Raw genomic sequence first — 16686 nt, forward strand, 5'->3', positions numbered from 1 at the left:
AGCAGCTACAGTATTGAATTTTTCAATAGCTTCAGATCTTGAGGTAATTATCTGATCTTTCTGTCAAACTTTGGTGACCCACCTCAGGTCATGACCACAGTTTGGGAACCACTGTTCTAAACTAAAATGGGTGAGATCCACATTCACCCACTTTTTGTGTGAGCAGAAAATTCCTCCACCTTGTGCAAGGGAAGGAGGATCATCAGTTCATCCCAATTACAGCTTTTTGTGCTTTATATCCTTGGGAGGTGATTTTTAGGGGTGTTGAGAGCTGTCATTTGTAGGGAAAACTTAAATGCCTTCTGGGTGCACCTAAAACAGTTGCTTGTGTCAGTTTAGATCTGTGCAATGAACATAAGTAAACATTATCATTAAAACCCAAAATTGATGAAAATTTCCATTCTTTGCCAATGTTGGAAAAGGTGATCAATTGGCATCTGATTTTATTTCTCCTAGCAGTATACCATGATGTTAGCATAAATTTTTGGTTTTTTTGTTGACTGGCTTAGAACTGGCTGTCCGGTACGTTTTATCCTGGAACGAGATGATGACATGATAATAACTGGAGGTCGACATCCACTTCTGCTAAAATACAAAGTGAGTAATACTGATTCTATTGAGGTCTGTTGAGGACACACACAAGGACTCTCCCATGAGAGCCTGTCCTGAACTAGAATTTTCATATCCATTGGGCCAAGTCCTTGAGTTGTCTATTTCTCATCTTCAAGGATTGTTTTGTCCTACCTAAAACTATGTAGTTCTGCTATGTTATGGTCAATTATGAAAATGAGACTATGCTGGGCTGTATAGGATGGGTGGCAAACAGTGTTTAGCTATAGGAGCACTTGGTCCAGAGTAGTCAAACTAGCAGTGTTTGTCCAGGTCTTCTCACCCTCATTATCTGAGCCCCTTTTTGACCCTCACTACCTGAGCCCCTGTAAATGCTGGGCAATGATGTACCTTCTACTTCTGAAGCACACATCAGACTACTGGGCTATGAATCATCCCTCCTTTGACAATGCGTTGGAATCAGGAAATAACCCTTAGCTTTTCTGTTAATTGATTTCATTTCAATCAAGCTTTATTTTCATTAAGATCCTTAAACTATTGCATTATTTGTATGTATTAAATAATTAGTCAACCAGTATGCTTACCAAAATTAGATGCAGCAGTGATAACTTTTGTTTTTCTTTCTTTTTATACATTTTTATTAGTTCTTTTTTATTTGGTATCATTCATGTAATACTGATGTGATGTTAGTTGATGTCAACCCTGCTAACTGGACAGACAGTTCTAAAAGTGGTGGGTCTCTTCTATTTGACTCGAATTCACCTCTCTGTTTCCTGTTTTCCACTGACTATTTGCAGGTATCTCCCATTTTTCTTTTATTTAGGCTGTGAATCCTTTTGGGGAAGGGAGCATATTTTTAAATTTCTTTAGCTAGATATTAAGAAAAGGTACATAAATATTCACCATCATTAACCTCACATGGGTGTAACATGCTGTGAGAAAAGGAACTCAGTGGAACAGTACTGTCACTAAAATGTGTGAATTGTTCTCTTTTTAATCTAGAAAAACTTGTAATAAAAATGATGATGTTTTTAAATGTAGCAAAGTCTAACTCATTCATTGTTTTTGTCCATGGGAAAAATTCCCATATGCTTCAGAAGGTGAGGAAGGGTTTTAATATTTCTCTTTATTACAATATTCTGTTGTATGTTTAGGTAGGATTCATGAATGATGGGAAAATTATAGCTGTTGACCTTCAGTTCTACATAAATGCCGGGTGCACACCAGATGAATCTGAATTGGTAAGTTTCTTTCAGCCCAAACCTATCCTTCCTCCCCTACCCCCACCCCCACTAATGGAACAGACTTGCTCTGCATCCTGCACGATGAGCAGATCAGGAGTCTTGGGATAGGTAAGAGAAAATATTTTTCCTTAGCTATGGGTAAGCCTCTTACTTGCCAATGTAGAACATTTTTATAAGTGGAAAATAGGGTTATGTCCTGTTTAGTGAGGGAGAAATAATTTCTTTTTACCTTTTGAAGCAGAATTTCAACCTTTAATGAGCCATTGTTAGAGCCTGACATACTCACCATTTAAACCATGCCTGCAAATCTTGTGATTCACCACATGAAATACAGTCCATAAGTCAAACATGGTGTTCTTAAAGCTAAAGATAAAACTCTTGTGTTTACTTGCCTCTCTGGGATTGCAAAAACAAGGCAGTTGTTAAGCACCAGGCAGACAACAGTTACAATACTTGACTGATGGGCTATATTTGGATTTGTCAGTCTCAAATTGAGCAGGCTTCACTTAAGTTGCTGCCAGTCAGTGGGAAAACTTATCGCTGGAGTTGCTCCAGTGTCATCCTCTTGGCAATGAGGATGACCAGTGTCAACTAGCACTGGCCTCAGTGCCAGCCCAGCAGGTTTAATGTCAGCACAGGAGTGCCTTATAGCACTTTTACAATGGCAGTTGCTGAGGCAGCACGGTGGCCACAAGTGCTGGTCCAAAATAAGATTGAGCCATAAGACGCAACTATATTATATATTTTTATTATAACATATTTTCTATATATCTTACCAACTTACCAGGTCATTGAATATGTTGTTCTGAAAAGTTTTAATGCTTATGACATCCCCAACTTCCGAAGCCGTGGACGTGCCTGTAAGACTTATTTGCCATCAAACTGTGCATTTCGGGGATTTGGTTTCGCAAACTCTGCCATTTCTGCAGAAACATGGGTGGTGGCTGTGGCAGACTACCTTGGCTTGCCGCAAGACAAGGTAAATGAAGGAATGATATGAGACATGTTGGAGGCCTCTGTTGTGATCTGGGGTGGAACTACTACAGATCATCTCGCATATTAATGTTCTCAAACCCACACTTGCAGAGATAACACAAATATAATTCTCGGCTTGCTGGGAACAATTGGTGGGAGGGATGAGTGCTTAACGACTTCTGTGTCTGCTAGTTCTCCTCTGTAAACAGATGTTTCCTTCTTGCAGACAGGGCTATTTCTAGATTGGTTTTGGAAACTTGCTGGGGAAGAAAGTTAAAATGGCTTGGGAGGGAGGTGTTGCAGCAGAGGATCAATGGCAGAAAAAGAGTTTGAAATATTTTGCTCTCAGGGTCAATTCTTCCTTGCAAATCCCATAGCCTCATTAGCATTACAAAGATTTAGAACCATAAGGCATCCTTTTCCTCGTAAAATATAGTTGCATCCCCAAGCTTATGATAGATATTAACAAAGACAGAAAGTAACCATTACGTCACATAGCTGATGGGTTCACAGTTCAACCCTGGATAGGTTTCTGTTCCAGTTTTCAAGCTTCTTTTTTTTCACCCTATACAGCCAGTCTGATTAGGATGAAGTGTAATCTTCGGCATTGAAAGGTTGCGCAAACACTCCCCCAGGTGGTAAAACCATGGGTTGCAAGCTGCAGGTCCTCAAGTCTTGCATCTGGGAAGACCTACCTAACCTGAAAGGATATCAGGCGGAGGTTTTTTGGGGGTGGAGTGCGAGTTCTGTGCTGCCTTCTACTGGAGTTAATCCTTTCCTGCCTGTTCCAATGCCCTGCTAGCCAGAAGAACCCTTTACAGTAAGCTCAGCTTTCTGATATCATGACTTGGACAGATGTTTATCATGTGCAGCCTCAGAAACTTTGTTTCCTTTTCAAAATCTTCCCAATTTGTGCAGCTCCTGCTGTTCATCATCATCAGTGTTTTTGTTCTGCCTTCTGCAGAGCTGTACATTGTCATTTGCAGAGGTGATCTTGCAATCATTCTCTGTTCATGGGTCTCTCTGAATCAATATTTACCAACCAACAATATTTGGTCTTTTCCAACCAAAGAGTAGGACTCTCATCACTTTCCTTTAACAGCTGCAGTGTAACTTATCTCCCCATAGAGATGCAATACCGGGGCATGGGGGAGAGTAAGCTGTTGGACCACTGCCATTCATGCAGCTGTTCAAAGTCACAACCACAAGGTCACAAGTGGTTCTGAAATCAAACTCTTTTGACTGTACATTCCCTCCAGCAGGAAAAGGGAACAATATACCATATATACTCGCTATAAGTAAAAAAAATTCTGCCTAAATTGACTCTGAAAACCTGGGTCACCTTATATACAGGTCAATACAGTAAATAAAGTGGAAACTTATAGGAGCATCTGGAAAGCTTCTGAGAAGCTTAGCAGCTGTCTGGTGAAGTGGAGAGATGGAAATGGGCTGAGAAGCAGGCATTTGGTTTTTGGAGAAAAAACCAAAAATTTTACTAGTAATTATGATATTCAGGGACAGTTATTTTAGCTTCTTCTCCAAACAGGAAGAGAAGTGAAGGCACTTATGGGAACTGAAGTCTATATGAGGGTTACTGCCATGGAAGTGCAGCACTTCCGCCTCACAAAGCCTCCTCACAACTCCCACAAGTTCCTTCCTCTCCCTTCTAGTTTGGAGAAGAAGCTAAAATGCCTCCTTGTTTTTGCTGCTGCCTCAGAACAGTTCCTGGCAAGTCATTTTCAAAGAATGTCACATACCCTTCAATTTAGGAGTACTTAAAACACCAGGATGTCATCCTCCTTTCCGTTTGAAACAAAGTCCCAGGCTGCAATTCAGTGCAGCATCACTTAAGAATAACACCCATGGAAAGCAGTGGGTCTACTTCTGAGTAAATAGGGTTGCAACTATTTGCAGCTGCACATGCTCACAGTAATTCCTTGCTGCTGATCTCGCTACTGTGAATTGAATTGCACACTCCTAGTTATGTCTTATATGTTGTGTGCTATATGTAGAGCCTCTGGCTTAACACACTAGGCACCTTAAAGAAGGATTTGATTAATGGTTCTACCGGTATGTTGTTTACAGGCACTGAGGACCCAATCCTATTCAATGTTCTAGCACCAGTGCAGCTGCAATGCAGTCCTGAGGCAAGGGAATAAATGTTTCCTCACCTTGTAGAGGCCTCCATAACTACCCTCCCACCACAGGATGTAGCATACATCCCATCAACATGGCTCCACCAGGGCTGGAAGTTGGCTAGAATTTGGCCTTTACTCTGATAGTGTTTACAGAAAGGTTGCAATGATCAGAATTTAAAAAGTTAAGCAATAATATGTATCTTTGGATTGTTTACTAAATTTTTAATAAATTAGAGGTGGTACAGTTCTTGGGTAACCATTACTGGTAGATTATTTTTCAGGATCTGGCCTCAGGTAAAATTATAGTCAGGCAACCCCCTAAGTTTACTGCCAACCCCCAACATCAGAGGGTCATAAAAATTGCATGATTTTTTGGTCAGAATCTGCCCTCAACTTAGCTGTGAGATCAACTTATAGGCGGGTGTCTGTGGTATATCATGAATTTATAACTGTATGGCAAGGCATAAATTGTAGAAAGCTGCTTGATACAAATAACAGGATCTTGCATGTCTTCTTTTGAAGGTCAGGGAGATGAACATGTTCAAAACACCTTCCTTAACTCCCTATAAAGAAGAGGTTGATCCCAGAAATTTGGTCCTTTGTTGGAAAGAATGCCTGAGGAAGTCTGATTACTACAACAGGAGAAAAGCGGCAGAAGAATTTAACAACCAAAGCTATTGGAAAAAGAAAGGGATTGCCATTGTTCCCATGTTGTTTTCAGTTGGATTTAATAAAACATTTTATCACCAGGCAAGCTTTTAACATTATAGAGATCTATCCTTTTAAATGTAAAGCAGAATCAAAGGTCCCAGTATAACTAAAGTTAGTAATCTTGTCTAAATCCCACTCAGAACAGTGCAATAGTTAACAAAATAACTTGTTGGTTGCAATATGATATGTGGCATTAGGCTGTGGGCCTAATAGCACTTTGAAGGAAATGTTGGAATGGTTGGTAAGCAGAGCACAGCAACACACAGAAAAGAAAGCTCTTCTTCTAACCAAAATGACTAAGAATTTCTAAGATAAGATAATGTTTGAAGGCCATGCAGCATTCTAAAACTGCAAGTATTGAAAACAACTAATCTCCCACTTTCTGATGGTTCATTTTTTGATGAACCACTCTTTCAACACATTTCAATTATGCCCAGAAGTCATTCATCCAATGCAAGTTCCACTCTTTCAACCCCTCTCTGCTGTTTTAAAGGCTAAAATTTCTCCCCCCATATTGATTTGCATATGTTGTGGTGATTCAAATTGTTTCTGTATGTCTGTGTGTGAGACAAAGAGCACGCACCAACTTTAGCTCAGGGTCTATTCCATTCCCGAAGGTGTTAATGAGAGGCCATTTGCAGAAACCTTTGTGTGGCAGCAGGAATTTGTAAGATAAAAGGGCATTTGCAATTTCCTAGCTAAAAAAGCATTGGAAGTAACATCTGTAACCTAAAAAAAAGACTGGGTTCCACTTTTCAAACTTTTCTGCTTTACACCACTGCTCTGGTCCCTAACCTGTCAAATGAGTGGGGGACACTTGAGAATTTTTTTTTTTACTTTGAACTAGGCTCGAAGTTTCATCATAAATTATTTATTTAGGAGATTTGTATACCTCATTTTCCTAGGCATCCACAGATATTTTTGGATGTATGAAATAAAAGAATAATAGTTAATATGAATAATTGTAAGAAAAATTATCTACAGCAAGCAAAAAAGTCTACAGCAGCAAGAAATTCCCCCCTTTTTTACAGAAATAATTTAAACATTGTGATTCTACTCAGCACCTAACCTAATTTCAGACAAAATGAAAATAGAACCAGAAATTGCATTGAGAAATCCACATCATATTCTGCAAATATCAAGTGCATTTAGTCAAATCACTCAGTTTTAATAATCAGATATTGATTTGATTTATTCAAATAATCAGTCAATAAATTTAATAAATTTAAATAAATGTAATGTTAAATATTAATTATAATCAATAGAACACATAATTTTAATGGTAATTTGAACCATTATTATTTCAAATGACAAGGGAAACATTAAAAAGTGAAAATATTTCATTTTCTTCTTATTTGTATAGTAGAAAGGATCTATTTTTCCAATCTTATTTCTTGTGGGGTAATTTTATGACCTTGCACAACTGAATTTTAAGATCTGTGCACATTTGTGCACAGATGCAGGGCCCACTGTATGTTTTTAAACCCCGCCAGAAACAGTATTGAGATGGGACAAGATTTGTACTAATAAATGAAGAACAATAGTTTTCTGTTTTTCTGTAGGCTTCTGCTCTGGTCAATATCTATCTAGATGGGTCGGTGCTGGTGTCCCATGGTGGGTGTGAACTGGGACAAGGAATATTTACTAAGATGTTACAGGTAAGACCACTGTCTAATGCCTGTATTTAGAATAAAACTGAAACATGAACACTAGTTGCCTGTATACTCTTGTACATATGTTCAAGTTTTATATGTATAAAAATGCGATAGCGAAATATGTTTTGCAATTTTTTAAGCAAGAACATAAATTTTTCAGTTAGTTTGTGTCTGTATTATGTATCTAAGGGCGCAATCCAGCCCTTGACTTGGGCGGCGCAAGTCCCTTACGACTTGCATAAACATAAGGCAGGTTTGCACCTCCTTGGGAGGAAGCCGGGCTGGCACTCAGAGAAGTGCTGGCCTATGGAGGCTGATGGAAGCCTCTGTGACAGTTTCCTCCAAGCGCCTTGCGTTGCCATGGCTGTGCCAACGCAAGGCTCTGAGGTAGGCGGGGGGCAGGCAGAAGGCAAGAGGGAGATGTTTCTGGGCGGGGGGAGGGCAGATGGTGGCCGGCCCTGGGGATGGGCGGGCGGGCAGGGAGCGGGAGGCGGGGCTGGGATCCGGCAGTTATGCCAGATCCCAACCCCTGTTTTCGGGGAGAAGGGAGCAACTCCAAGCCACTCCGCTTGGACTTGCACCACCTCAAGAGGTGTTTCCCCTTGCCACTGGCTGAGCTGCTTATGGCCCCTATCCTCACAAGTCTCTTGGCTTGCCTGTTCCAGTGCAGGATAGGTCTGTGGCCTAACGCTAATCACAAATTTTGTTTTCTACTCAGTTTGAGACTCTGTTGCCATACTTAGTAAAAATTATATCTTCTTTTTCCTCTAAAAATAAAGGCTGCCAGCCATGAATTAAAGATACCCATGTCTTACATACAGCCTTATGAAAGAACTACACTCACAATCCCTAATTCAATTGAAAACGCTGGATCAATTAACACAGATGTCAATGGGAAAGCAGTCCAGGTTAGAATGTTTCCTTGTGTTTATCCTTATAAGTTCGTATAAATAAGATTTCTGAGTACTGGAATCTCCTGAAGTAGAATTTAACAACTTTTGCTATACAGTGGTGGAGTCCCTCACTGTCCTGCAGAGCCACTCAGCTCATATGGGGCTGTTCTGACTAAGGAGAAGGAGCACAGGGTGGAATGGAGAAAATTACCAGTGGGGGAAGAGGGAAGATTAGGAGAGGAAGATGCAGAGAGGTTGGGGGGGATGAAGGAAAAGGAAGTATAAAGCAAAGGAAGGGCAGAAGGATCAAAGTAGGCTTGGAAGGGGGCAGTGGGCAAATGCCATGAAAGCCACATCTGTGCAGCGTTGCAGACAGCTAAGGAAGCCTTCTGAGGCTTCTGACATCATCTTAAACATTACTTCCCATTTCCTGGAAGTACTTTTTAAGACTGCATGGGACGCCTCGGAAGCATTTCTGAGTTGTCTGAGTTGTCCATCCCCAGTTGCACTGGGTAAGTATTGGGAGGGTGCGGGGGGGCATCGTGGATCTTTGCCCCAGGACACATAGAGGGGCAGGTCAATTACTGACTGGAAGCAAAAGAGGCAGAATGAGGGGAAGACTGAAGGACAGGCACGACTCTGCTGGACACAAACCCAGGCCGTAGGCTCCTCACCAGGGATAGAGGGGCAAAGGGTCAGGCTACACCATGGCTTCCTCATGAGGAAGCTGCTTGAACCATTCACTAATGAGGCCATACTATATCTCCAAAATTAGACGCGATAGGACGAAACGGAATCATTTCGTTTTTTGGCCATTTTTGACCATCAGGCCATTTTTGGAATCAGCACCCAAAATTCATATCAAACCGCCATAAAGTTTGGGAAAAACTTTTCTGACCCTCAGTTTTGTAGGCCTGTATAATTAAAAGAACATTAGAAAATCAAAATTTGTTGTTGTTGTTGCTGAATTTGTCCTGTTTGCCATTCTGTTTCCCCAGAATGCTTGCCAAATTCTCCGGAAACGCCTAGAGCCCATAATAACAAAAAACCCAGAAGGCAAATGGGAAGACTGGGTAAGCACCATTTTGTACTTTTAAAACTGAATGATGTACTTGCTAGTGTCATATGTTCTGAAGGAAAATCTCTGTTCTAATTTCTGCTACTCTAGACAGATTATCCAGGATGGTCACAGCAGGCCAAGTTAGTGTTGTACCCAAACCTACACAACAGGAAGTAGCTCTTCTAAATAGCAGTTCCTATTGCTTTTTGTCTTTGGGTGGTGACCGCAGGCCTACATAATATTAGCAATGAGCCTGCTGAGAAGCTGCACTCATTATATTTTGGACACATATACTATTTTCCAGTGATGTATTCAAATCCCTAACCCTGTGGTTTTCAAACTCTCTGGGAATTTGGAAACTGCAGTAAATCCTTGCAGGGGAGGGGAGGGAGGCAGTGGGGGCAGGGGGAAGGCAGTGACGTGATCCCCAGGATCGCGTCGCTCAGGGGGCTGCAGGGACTGGGATGTACTCACCAGTCCCTGCAACAGCCTCCTGGGGGTGCGGGAAGCCCTGCGTGAGCATCTGCAGGGCTCCCCAGGCTTCTAAAAGTGAAAGTGGAGCGATCGTGCACTGGGTGATGCGCACAGGGGGATGATGCGCACTAGTGACCAAAATCACTAAAATTGCAATTTGTGGGAATAATACCATACACCATTTGATGTGTAATTTACAGCAGAATGCAATGAAAAAGACTGGAGTACAATAACTCCATTCATTCAAAAGTTATGGCCAAAAAACCAGAAAACAAAAATGCAACTGTCTTATGTAACAGAAAAGTACATTTCCTTAATTCAAAACGGACCAACGAGACTGATTGTTTGAAGAGCCAATGAGATATTATTATGACACAGTATGGAACCAATAAGATGTTAATAAGGTACTAAGGTGTCACCGGGGGAGGTGACACCACTAGTGACCAAAATTGCTAAAATCAAGATTTGTAGGAATAATACTGTTGTGTTATATACCATTCAATACGTAATTTACAACCAAATGCTATGAAACAAACCACATTGAAATATCTATGTTCTATTAAAAGGTATAGCCAAAAAACCAATGGGTTGGGGCAATAGTACGTCACCACGCCCACCACCCAAGTCATTGCCATGGCCACCTCATGGGAGGAGGTCTGTCATGGGGGTGATGTGCTGACCTCCCATGCCAGGTAACATAAACCCCAGTGACACCACTGACAGTGTCTCAAACATTAAAAAAGCTCTTGGTCCTGAGACCAAGTAGAGTCATATCATCCTTGCTCCCAAGTTGAGTCCAAGGTAGTGACACAACTTGAATCTGACTTGGGAGCGAGTTGAGGGACTGAAGACTACATCATTGCTATTTTCTTCCTGGAACCAAACTCTGGGGAACACACTCTTCTTCTAGTTTTCAGAAGGAGCAGTTTCACACAGTGCTGATTAGACTACCCTTGTGTTAGTCACATAGCGACCCATAATGCTTTTGGGAGCAGCTTTAAAGTGCTAAAAAAAACCATTAAAAAATAAAGCACTGAACAGACATTGAACCAGATCAGTTTGCAAGGGGACCACATGTATTCTGAAACCAAAGCAGACTGCTCCAACCCTAGCTATGTAGCTGTTTTCTGATTGTCAACAGAGGAGAAAGACCTGCTTTCCCCTCCCTGAGATGCTTCCCATATTCAGGGCTCAGGAAGCCACTGTGAAGTCTGTTCCTCTGGAAAACAAATAACAAATCTTGTTTGTGTTGCACATAGAAGGTTCTACTGTAATGCTCCCCGTTCTATTTTATTTCTGTATCTCTCTGTTAGAAATGTCATTTAATAACATGCCTCTTGTAGATTAAAAAGGCTTTTGAGGAAAGCATCAGTCTCTCAGCTACTGGCTACTTCACGTAAGTATTTTATTATCATTTCTTAATTGTTGTGTTTGGGTATCACAAGCATAGCGATATATAGTCAGTACCAAGCCCAGATCCTACAGTTAATGCCAAGTACATATATTTTGGAACCAGGAGTGATGTTGCTTTATTCAGAGCCCAGGAGGTGCGCCATCAGAAGGGAAGTTGGTGGAGATTGTACCCTGATGCAGTAGTGTAGCTAAGGGGGTTCAGGGGTTAGGAAGTACACTGGGCTACAGCGGCTGAGGGGGAGCAACACTGGGGCAACTACGCCCACATGCGTGTTATATTGGGCTGCTGCAGACCTGCCAGGCACATTGGACTATGGGGGGAATAACAGCCGTCCGCTGTTATTGTTGCACTTGTGACTTACATTCCGTTGCAGGCCCTGCCAGCAGCCGAGTGTAAGTCACACACTCGTGAGGCAAGGGGCTACACTGTTGCTCTGCATCCAGCAGCCAGGAGAGAGTGGGGAAGCCCCTTGAAGGGGGGTTGGGGAAGCCCCACCTGGGCCGCCCTTGCTCCATGCTTGGGTGGGAAGGAGCAGCAAGGGGATGCACCACCTGTCCATTCTTGGCAGAGCCTGGAAGGGGTTGAGGTGGCAATGGTTGACACTGAAGAGGGTAAGTTTGTGGCTCTGTTCTGCTGCGCCCAAGACCTCAGCAGGGCTGTAAGAGGCCTTTGTGGGCACCTCAGTGTGTGGGGGGGGGGCACTGCAGCGCCCCCCCCCCCGAACCAACAGTTGCCCTATTGAGGCCTGCGGGTGCTAAAGCAAGGGAACTTTGAGGCAAGGGAACTTTGAGGCCTGCGGGTGCTGAGGCAGGGCATCATTTTGAGCTCCACACCAGGCAACAGGTTTATTAGCTATGCCACTGCCCTGATGCCCTGTTCACAGTTAACAAACAAGAGAGCCTGGGGCTCAAACCTGCAGTAGGTCAGCTGGGTCAGATGTTGTAGAGGATAGAGTGATACTAAATTGAATCAAAGAGGCCTCAGGAACTGGGATGTGCTGAAAAGTCCACTGTCATAATTAAAAGAGCAGGCGAAGCAGAAACAAAGGGTTGTATCGTGACTTGTGCCAACAAAAGGATGCTTGGCACAAGGGGCTTTCCCACCTCTCCGCCCCACAGGAGCTCCCTGAGCCCCCTGAAAAACTTTACCTAGCAGTCAGGAGACCATAAGGAAGTGGCAGGTTGGGGCACCGAGGGGTGCTGTGAGGAGGAGGGAGCAAGGAAGTTCCCTTGCACAAATCTCCTTCTACTAATCAATGCAAGCCAAGATTCAAGTTTATGATTGCATACCATTCCCAGTACAGGTGGGGCCTCTTTATACATGAATTTGAAGGCCTCCAGAAAGCCGAAAAACAGCACTTCAGAAAATCAGATTTTGGTATCCATGGGGGATCCAGGAATGGATCCCTCACAGATACCGAGGTACCACCTGTACACTACATTAATATATTTATATAATTTTTTATACGTATTTCTATGTTTTCTGCCTTGGCATTCAAAGAGGTTTAAAATTTTAAAATACTGTATTAATTAAAGAAGAAAAGTTACATAAAATAGAGTTGTCTCAGGTCAGTGGTGGTTCCTTCAAGAGCTGAAGGCATGAGCTGCCACTACCTGAGCTCTTTTCTTCTGTCTTTTTGTAAAGATACATAGCTCTTAAGTAGTCCCTGGGATAATGGGGGAGAGAGAGGGTCACATAATAGATTACAATACACAATACGTAGATAGGACAACATCTGCCACAAATCAGCTGTACTGCATGTTTGGGCCAAACAATGGGGAGGGGGGAATTGTTAAGCAGGCACCACAACATGCCTTGTAAGCAGTCCCTACCACTCACCATAGGAACCATTCTGGGCAGTGATGGCAGAAGACAGGAGTTCGCCACACCAAGTGGTGTCTCCCGCGTGTTGCCATCACTGCCCTGAATGACTCCAAAAGCAAGAGGGAGAGGCTGCTTACACAGCATTTTGTGGTGCCTGAAATGTTGCCATTTTGCCGCTCAACTAGCTACACTACTGCACTGGAGTAGATCAGATGTTACTCCAGCAACAGCCATTGCTCAGCTGACTCCTTCAGTTGGGCACAGCAGGAAGTCCATGACCTTACCAGTTTCCGTTCTCTATTTCATAATCTGTGCTGGAGATTCACATGGTCTGGTATTTTCACATTGTTTCTCTGTTGAGTTTGTTATTTACTGACTGACTGACTACAAAACTGACTATTTAGCATCTAAAAGTCTCCATTTTTTCCTCACCTGTTCAGAGGATATGTCACCAATATGGACTGGGAGACAGGAGAAGGCCATGCTTTTCCATACTTCGTTTTTGGTGTTGCTTGTTCTGAGGTTGAGATTGACTGCCTCACAGGTGATCATAAGGTAAGAAGTGTGTGTTCTGCCTCTCCAGCAGTTGGTTGGTTGATTGATTGATTGATTGATTGATTGATTGATATTGATCGATCGATCACCTTCATTCTGTGCCATCTATCTATCTATCTATCTATCTATCTATCTATCTATCTATCTATCTATCTATCTATCTATCTATCTATCTATTTGTTCATCTGGGGAACTTTCCTTTACCAGACATTTTCAGGAATGATCATATGGCTGAATTTTTAAAGGACCAAACAGTGGACACTTGGAGGTGGGAAACATCAAAAGAGATTAGCTTGGAGAGTCGGATCAAAGCATGCTGGCACTAGAAGCTCATAGGAGCATACTCTATGACAATAATTCCCAAACTTTAGTGCCACAATTACCTTGTCCTCTGCCGTGGCTTGTGACCTGATGCTCCCTGTAGCACCACAAAGCACTATTGGCAGCCCCAAGAGTCTGCTTGTGGGTTGAACCTGGCCTGTGACTCACTCCATTGGCCTTCACAGGCCACAGAATGCCCTATGGAAGTGACACAAAGTGACTTCCTATTTTGCAGAAGCAAACTGGAAGTTGGATCTGCAAACTGTAGTTGCTTCCACTCTCTTCCATGGGGCATTCTGGGCCCACAGAGGCCATTGGAGTGGGTTGCAAGCCTAGTGTGATGCAGAAGCTGCCTCTGGGGACTCCCAATAATGCTTTGTGATGCTACAGGGAGTATTGGGTTGCAACCAACAGTCTGGGTAACACTGCTGTAGGAGGTTAGAATTAAGTACAGCCTAGAGCACTCTGTTTGGACACTATCTTTTAACACCCTTTAACTGGAACAAACAGTCATGTTTCTGCCCTAGGTGATCCATTGGTCACACATTAGAGTATGGTTTGTTTTTGTGTACTGCTGCTTGCAATTGGATTCATCCTATTTTCTTAGACACAATAGACCATTCAAGGTTCCAAAGGCATGAAAGAGAGAAGTACAGTAACTCCCCATTGAGATCAAAATGTCAGATTTCTAACTTTTTCTGCTATTTGCTCCCATTAGTGAGGGACGTCATCTGATACTCATTTTCAGGGATTTACAAGGGCAAGTTCAAATGGATTTCCTGCTTAGGGCTCTTAAAGTGTGTGTGTGTGAGAGAGAGAGGGAGAGAGGGAGAGAGAGAGAATTTGTGTGGTTATTATGCACTCTATTATTACAGTATGAGTTTGAGTGCCAAATGTCATCAACCGTTTCTTAGATCAGGGGTCTCCAAACTTTTCAGCATGAGGGTCAAGTTGTATATTTTACACATTTTCATGTAATATTTTACACATTTTACACATTTACACATTTTTTCAACGAAAAAAAATCAGTTCCATAAATGAATGAAATTTAAATGAATGAATAAGTTTTACTTCGATCTTTTTTTATTCAGCATGATATGATTCAGACCAAAAGAAAAATGTGACATTTACAAAGAAACAATGCCATGCTCAAACTGAGAAATGATATAGAGAGAGTAAAAATGTCAAACATTAGCAAATGCTCTGACAAAAAAAAATTGTTAAGAGTCATATAAAATCTTATGTTGGGCCAGATGTGGCCCCCAAGCCATAGTTTGGAGACCCCTGTTATAAACATCTGTTTATAAAAATACATACTGATGATAATTTATTTTAAATAGAACATCCGAACAGACATTGTCATGGATGGTGGTTTCAGCATCAACCCAGCTATTGACATAGGGCAGGTATGTACCAGGAGTTTCAGCTCATCCATTGATACTTTTCTGACTGATCAATAAGAGGCATATCAAAACCTGCATGGCATGCTGTTAGCGAAGCCAAAGATTGCTCCAAGGGAGGCATTCCTAATGGTTAATGCTCCACATTTGCCTTCACTGATTTACAGAGCCGAAAGCTAAATGGAAGGAAAATTGGTAGATATATCAATTGCCACCATCCCACATAGGGAAGAGGGCCATCTGGGATAAACCTACTCTGCCAGGAGGGCACAGACACCAGTGATTTTTGTTCCAAACCAAATTCCAGTAGCACCCAGGAGTTGATCAGACATGACAATCTACTGAATTTCCAATGATCATGCACTAGGCAGCCAAGGAGTCAAAATATAACCCATTTATTAAAAACCCAATGGAAAAAGGAATGAAACAAAACAGGGAGGGGTGAAAAGAAGTACAGCCAGCTGCCTGGTGAAAAATACCTGGACTTAACTGGATAGCCAAGGAAAAAGCACACAAAACTCCAAGGTGTTGCTACAATGAAGAAGTTTGCAATCTGGCTTGGAGTGGAAAGAGTAAGCAAAACAAAACTATTTTCCTAAATGAGTATAGCTATATACTGCTAGCTACTGGGGAGTAAGGGGCTATGTCTTTGTGAACCAGCAGCTGAGTCCAGCAGCAGATCTTGGAAAACACACCCAAGCATCCTTGTACTTAACCCTGGGTTTGATTATGTCATGGGGTTTCCTGATTGAATAAATGGAAACCACCTGGCCATGCCATCCCACCCCTTTAGCTAGACAGGTGGGCTTGGCTGCCAAATGGTGGACACACATGAGCAACAGGATTGGCTGGGACCCATTGTCTCTGGATAAGCTCATACTTGAAGAAAAAGCAATACACATCCAGCCACGTATAACTGTTTGCGAAAAGCATTTCAAACAGAGAAGAGTTCTTTGTACAGAGTACACTACATCTTAGAGCAGGGGTCCCCAAACCCCAGCCCGGGAGCCAGATGCGGCCCGCAGCAAGCCTCTATCTGGCCCGGCGGCCAGCCTCTTGACCACAGCTAGCCTCCTGAAAGCCTCTGGCTCACTTGGCCAAACATGACTGGAACTATGCTCTGGTTGCGTCTGGAGGGTGTTCAAGGGCCAGAGAGGTTGAGTGAATGAGCCCATTCATTTATTCACTCATCTAAGTTCCATCTCTAATTTATTTAAATAAATTTTATATTTAAAAAAATTTTCTGGCCCTCAACACTGTGCCAGATATTTGATGAGGCCCTCTGGTCAAAAAGTTTGGGGACCCCTGTCTTAGAGTAATGGCATCTATATCTAGGATGCCAGGTAGTTTCTGCAGAAGAGTTGGGGTGAGGAGGGAACTTACAGTCAGGATGAAGAGTCTGAGATTCTAACAGTGCAGCAGTGCCATGAGAAACAGGTTCAAAGGGGCCTA

The 16686-nt window shown here is 42.4% G+C and overlaps 1 protein-coding gene across 1 annotated transcript in view; it reads left to right on the forward strand.

Annotated features, from left to right (window-relative positions):
• Positions 1–16686, forward strand: part of LOC136659085 (aldehyde oxidase 3-like) — a 69251-nt gene that overhangs the window by 41215 nt on the left and 11350 nt on the right. The window contains exons 23-32 of the mRNA XM_066636145.1: positions 510–597; positions 1725–1811; positions 2602–2793; positions 5450–5677; positions 7201–7296; positions 8073–8201; positions 9185–9259; positions 11064–11116; positions 13399–13513; positions 15175–15240. Coding sequence (XP_066492242.1) covers positions 510–597; positions 1725–1811; positions 2602–2793; positions 5450–5677; positions 7201–7296; positions 8073–8201; positions 9185–9259; positions 11064–11116; positions 13399–13513; positions 15175–15240 — 1129 coding nt within the window. The remainder of the gene's footprint in view (positions 1–509; positions 598–1724; positions 1812–2601; positions 2794–5449; positions 5678–7200; positions 7297–8072; positions 8202–9184; positions 9260–11063; positions 11117–13398; positions 13514–15174; positions 15241–16686) is intronic.

This window comes from Tiliqua scincoides, chromosome 1 (assembly GCF_035046505.1).
Source record: "Tiliqua scincoides isolate rTilSci1 chromosome 1, rTilSci1.hap2, whole genome shotgun sequence".
Lineage (NCBI taxonomy): Eukaryota > Metazoa > Chordata > Lepidosauria > Squamata > Scincidae > Tiliqua > Tiliqua scincoides.